The 5,534-nt window shown below is 37.8% G+C and overlaps 2 protein-coding genes across 2 annotated transcripts; both read left to right on the top strand.

Moving 5' to 3' along the window:
• The first annotated feature begins 222 nt into the window (after positions 1–222).
• On the top strand, positions 223–953 carry LOC111786437 (NAC domain-containing protein 55-like). Its single transcript, XM_023666698.1, has 2 exons — positions 223–465; positions 559–953. The coding sequence occupies exons 1-2, from the start codon at positions 300–302 to the stop codon at positions 951–953; spliced, it is 561 nt and encodes a 186-aa protein (XP_023522466.1). The 5' UTR covers positions 223–299.
• A 371-nt stretch (positions 954–1,324) lies between these two features.
• On the top strand, positions 1,325–5,217 carry LOC111786436. The gene is made up of 5 exons (XM_023666696.1): positions 1,325–1,637; positions 1,902–3,073; positions 3,198–3,270; positions 4,335–4,487; positions 5,028–5,217. The coding sequence occupies exons 1-4, from the start codon at positions 1,524–1,526 to the stop codon at positions 4,473–4,475; spliced, it is 1,500 nt and encodes a 499-aa protein (XP_023522464.1). The 5' UTR covers positions 1,325–1,523; the 3' UTR covers positions 4,476–4,487; positions 5,028–5,217.
• Positions 5,218–5,534: the final 317 nt, after the last annotated feature.

Below are 5,534 nucleotides of genomic sequence, written 5' to 3'. Positions count from 1 at the left end.
TTCGATCTCGATGACTCACTCTGGTTGCTTCGTGACAGTTCAACGTTCATGCACCGGGTGCTTGGACCCTTTATTGATTATAGATAAACTCTGACTCCCACGTGGCTAGTTCTCATGGGTGACCATTCCATGTGGACCCGCCAACTCAACAGTCCGACAAGGACGACCGTACTTATCTTCGTTACGCGCCTCACTATATAAATACTCCTTAACTCAAAAAATGAAAATTAATAGTTTAATTCTTTTTCGAGAAGCAAAAATAAAATTCCAAAATTCAATTTCCGGCGCTCCACTTTCCAATGGACCCACTGACGCAGCTTATCTTACCGCCGGGGTTTAGATTTTTTCCGACCGACGAGGAGCTTTTAGTTCAGTATCTTTGCCGGAAAGTCGCCGGCCACCATTTCAGCTTGCCGCTGATCGCTGAGATTGACTTGTACAAATTCGATCCATGGGTTTTACCGGGTAAGATTCATAAACCAAACCAAACCCAAATCCAAATCCAAACCAAAACAACTCTGTTTTTTCAATAATTGATGAATATATTGTGACTTGCAGGGAAGGCTTTGTTCGGCGAAAAGGAATGGTACTTTTTCAGCCCAAGAGACCGGAAGTACCCAAATGGATCCCGACCGAACCGGGTGGCCGGAACGGGTTACTGGAAGGCGACCGGAACGGACAAAATAATCTCGTCGGAAGGGAAGAACGTGGGGATAAAAAAGGCACTGGTTTTCTATATCGGAAAAGCTCCGAAGGGAACGAAAACGAATTGGATTATGCACGAGTATCGCCTCATAGCCTCATCCAGGAAAATTGGAAGCTCCAAGGTACAACAATACAACAAATTCGAACCCAACATTTTGATTATTCAATTTTTTTTATTAATGGGTGTTTTTTTTTTTTTTTTTAGCTTTTTGTTGTTTGGATTTTGTGAGGTGCGGCGCCGTCGGTGAGGGGCAAAATTGGAATTTCGAGTTAATGACGTGAAGAACTCAATAGAATTCATAATCCAAACAAATACTCTATTTCTGAGGTTTAGTTAAATTATTAGACTTTTTATTTATTTATTTATTATTAAAAATTATATTTATTCACGTTAGAACATTAATAAATAAAATATCATAAAAAATTTAAATAAATATAAATAATTTAATTGATAATTCAAATATTTATATACTATAAAATAAATAAATAAAAATGTTAATTTTTTTTTTTTTTAATTAAACTCAACCAAAATTGACCTTTTGCGTTCATTATTAATAGTTTATTTTATAAAAAAAAAAAAAAAAAAAAATTATTAAAATTGTTCTAACGATTAATTTGCGTTCGAAATAAAAATGGTATTTTTAGTACAAAATTAAAATGGTTTGGAATCGAGATTGTCACCTTCATTGTCTGCATAAAGAACAATTTTTCGAGGGAAAACGGAATTGTTCTTCATCTCGAATTGAGGAAGAAATTCAGTCGTTCTCATTCGTTGTGTTGATTGAGCACTCAAGATTCTGAAAGATTAGGGTTCGTAAATGTGCCGGAAGACGGTGAGGACCAAGAGTCGCCGTGGCGGGAAGTCCAGGCTTTCCCGGCGTTCCGCCGCTTCTACTCCGCCACCTGTGGCGTCTCCCTCCTTCTCTGACCAGGTTCGTATTCATTTCTCTTTCTTTTTAGCAATGGAGCCGTTTTCTTTTTCTTCTCGCAAAGCAAGTCGTTTCGTTGTTCCGTTGCTCTTCGCGACTGAAACTGAACTGTGATCGACGAGGACGTCGTTTGTTACTTGCTTGGATTTTGCTGAGCAAATGTTTGATAGACCTAATCTTTAGTGTTAACTTGATTTTTCCTAATACAAATTCGAAGAAAGGGAAGAGAATGTTTGCTGAAAAAACGATGGATTTGTATCTGGTCAGGATGCGCCGAATGCAGAAGGCAACACGCCGAATGATGGATTTGTATCTTGTAAGGATGTGCTGAATGCAGAAGACAACACTGTTTATGAGGCATCGAGGAATGAAACTAATGATGTGTTGGATAATATAGATTGCTTTCAGAAAGACACTTGTATTAGATGCGACAAGAGTGGTGATCTATTGGTTTGTACTGAAATTGGATGTCCAATTGCTCTTCATGAGCTCTGTATGTCATGTGAACCTTCGTTCGATGAAGAAGGGCGCTTCTATTGTCCTTATTGTTCATATAAAAGAGCTTTGGTTCGTGTAAACGAATCGAGGAGAAATGCTATGGTGGCGAAGAGAGCGTTGTCTAATTTCGTTGATACCAGGATGGTTGGTGGTGGCAATTTGCTGCAGATAGGAGAGGCAGGTAAGAAGAAAGCATCTAATGTTTCAACTCGTGGAGTGGATGCGAACCAGCCTAATCATGGAAGTCGTTGGGGCAACGATAGCTCACGAGATCAGGATACGCAGGTCGGGCAAAATCAGAGTAATGAAAGGGAAGACCATGTGAGAATAGCAAGAGATGTTCAAGCATCGTCGACGGTGGGGGTTATTGGCGAAAATCATGATGGTCCTATTGTGTCTAATATTAGCAAGGGCGTTTATTCAACTCCTGAAGTTCATCCGTGTGAGGATTCGATGAATGAAGAGGAAACTCGTGAGGCTGACACATTAGGAACACATCAGGTAGAAAGTTTAGAAGATGAAGATGGGGAAATGATGGACGAAGAAAACTTAAGGTCAACCGATAACCTTCAGGATGATGAAATTGCGAAGGATCGAGGTCAACCAGCAACTACTAGTGCATATCGTGATGGGGAGACTGCTCAAGAACCTCAAGAACAAGACAAAGATGATGGTGGAGAACAAATCCATCCCAACAACGAAGGGATGTTTGAAGATACCGGTCTTGCATCTGGAAATAACGATTTGAAGGATGAAACGATCATGAAGAAAAAGCGCTTTAAAATCAAAGCTAACAGAAGATCAAACCGACAGAAATTTAATTCTCCGAGAAAGTCGTTGCGTTTACAAACTTCAAGTCCTGGGAAAGATCATGCTACCAAAATTGAGAAAGCTTCTGCATCCAGGAATTTAAGGATGCAACCAGCCTCTCGTAATCAATTGTAAGTCTGTTTATAGGCTAACATTCAATTTCTACATTACTGGATTGCAGTGCATTGCAGGTGTTTTTCAGCAGTTTCTGATTATAAAAGTAATTACAACTAACTATCATTTTCTGATTTGCAGCAAAAGCTTTGATTTTCATGGCGGGAAGCGTAAGAGAATGCGTTGGTCCACTGAAGAGGAGGAAATGTTGAAGGTACCAATTCATCAGTTGATTAATTAAGATGTTTTGGACTTTTAGCATCTTTAATTGTTATTAGATGTAATGGTCCAAGCCCACCGCTAGCCGATATTGTCCTCTTTGGGCTTTCCCTCTCGGGCTTCCCCTCAAGGTTTTTAAAACGCGTCTGCTAGGGAGAGGTTTTCACACCCTTTTCGTTCTCCTCCCCAACCAATGTGGGATCTCACCATCCACCCCCCTTCAAGGTCCAGCATCCTTGTTGGCACTCGTTTCTTTCTCCAATCGATGTGGGACCCCACCAAATCCACCTCCCTTCGGGGCCCAGTGTCCTTACTGGCACATCGCCTCGCGTCTACCCCCTTTGGGGAACAACCTACTCGCTGACACATCACCCGGTGTCTGGCTCTGATACCATTTGTAACGGCTCAGGCCCACCTCTAGCAGATATTGTTCTTTTTGGGCTTCCCCTCAAGGTTTTTAAAACGCATCTGCTAGGGAGATGTTTCCACACCCTTATAAAGAGTGTTTCGTTCTTCTCCCCAACTGATGTGGGATCTCACGTTAGATTTCATCTTTCAGACTAGAATCAACCGATAGTGATATCTGTTCCTATGTGTGATCCAATTGTTCTTGTTTTTATTTATTTTTCATTATTAAATCTCAGTCCCAAAATGATTAGATCATGCAGAAGGGGACGAGAAATATTTGAACGCACCTGGCATGATTCTTAGAATGGAAAATTAAGTTCTCATCTGAATGTTAGCAAAGCTGGTTGACATGATCTACCATGTAGAAAAGTTTTCCTGCGATTTCTCTTACAGTAGAAGAATTTTCAAGTTCATACTCCTCCATTCTCTCGATTCATTCGTGTCGTTTACTAATATCTGCAAACTCTCTTCCGAATCTGCATCGAAAGATGCCCTTGATTATGCATCTTGTCTCATTTTTGAATCCTACTAAGGTCAAAGGACAATGAAAGTAGCTCATATTGGTCATGAGAAGAGATGACCAAATACTAAACGTTTTTTTCTAATCATTATTTGTTTCTTCCTTATGCTAACTAAAACTACTTTTTTCAGGAAGGAGTTCATAGATTCTCTTCTACAGACAGTAAAAATGTTCCTTGGAAGAAAATTTTGGAATTCGGTCATCACGTATTCGATAACACTCGTACCCCGGTGGACCTAAAAGATAAATGGAGAAACATTCTAGCCAAATAGTCTTACGAAAAGGTAACTTCTATAATGTCTATAGCAAGTTAATGGATGTGTTATTATGTTTCAATTTTTCTTTTGGGTCATGTCCTCTTTGTAAGCGGCGGGTTGCTAACTTTTCTTATATGTGCTCAAAGTATGAACACATCTATTACTTCGGTTCTTGCACTTATAAAACATCTATCCTCTGTCTTTGTTTGCAAAATTGGAACATAACTTTTTTTCTAGAATAATATGCGTTTCAAAAGTAAGATTAAAATAGACCAAAGTTAAAAGTACAAGAACCGAAGTAAGTATTTCAAAAGTCGAGAATTAAATGAAACATAATCTCTTCATCAATTAGTTTTGTGTACTCTTAGTGTTAGCGTAGAACGACATTTAAGTGCTTAAAAACACTTTTTAAAAAATTTAAAAAGTCATTTCGACTTTTAAGTGCTTAAAAACACTTTTTAAAAAATTTAAAAAGTCATTTCAAACATGCTTAGATCTTTCGTAAAGTTCTTGAAGACCACATTCGTTTAGATTGATTTTTTAGGTTGGTTTTGTTTGATTATGCAGGGCCAACAATGCCAACTCTCTTGTGGGAGAAAAGTACGTCGGAGTTGTTTTGACGTTTTATTTATATACTTATCGATTTCTTAGTTTGTGTTATCTCGAGATTGTTAGCATATCATATCATATCATTGTAAATTATGGAATAACTTAGACGTTCTTTTAGTCTAATGAAGAAGTGAAAAGTATTTAATGAGTCCTAAACTTGATTTTATTTTTTTATTTCTAATTATCTATTATAAAATTAAATTCATTTATTTATTAAAAAGGTTTACATTTTTAACCATTTTTAAGAGAATGAACAACACAGACACTTACACACGTGAATTTAGAGCTACTGATTTTTTAGTTTGGGGTTATTTTTTTATGCTTGAAAGGCTCATAGATATATTTACTTATTAAATGCGATAAACATAAATGAACGATAATCGATAAGAAAACTCCGAAAAGAATGATATTCAAAAAGTGAGCTGTTATTGTTCTTAATAGGTGATTATTTTGAAGGAAATGGGG

Source organism: Cucurbita pepo, unplaced genomic scaffold (assembly GCF_002806865.2).
Source record: "Cucurbita pepo subsp. pepo cultivar mu-cu-16 unplaced genomic scaffold, ASM280686v2 Cp4.1_scaffold001672, whole genome shotgun sequence".
Classification (NCBI taxonomy): Eukaryota; Viridiplantae; Streptophyta; class Magnoliopsida; order Cucurbitales; family Cucurbitaceae; genus Cucurbita; species Cucurbita pepo.
This window is presented reverse-complemented; position numbering and strand designations above follow the sequence as displayed.

Excerpts from the sequence above, each read along its gene's own strand:
- LOC111786437 (XM_023666698.1), top strand. The coding sequence starts at position 300 with ATGGACCCACTGACGCAGCTTATCTTACCGCCGGGGTTTAGATTTTTT. Across the intron at positions 466-558 it reads CGATCCATGGGTTTTACCGG|GGAAGGCTTTGTTCGGCGAA; the intron begins GTAAGATTCATA and ends TGTGACTTGCAG.
- LOC111786436 (XM_023666696.1), top strand. The coding sequence starts at position 1,524 with ATGTGCCGGAAGACGGTGAGGACCAAGAGTCGCCGTGGCGGGAAGTCC. Across the intron at positions 3,074-3,197 it reads CCAGCCTCTCGTAATCAATT|CAAAAGCTTTGATTTTCATG; the intron begins GTAAGTCTGTTT and ends TCTGATTTGCAG. Across the intron at positions 3,271-4,334 it reads AAGAGGAGGAAATGTTGAAG|GAAGGAGTTCATAGATTCTC; the intron begins GTACCAATTCAT and ends TACTTTTTTCAG.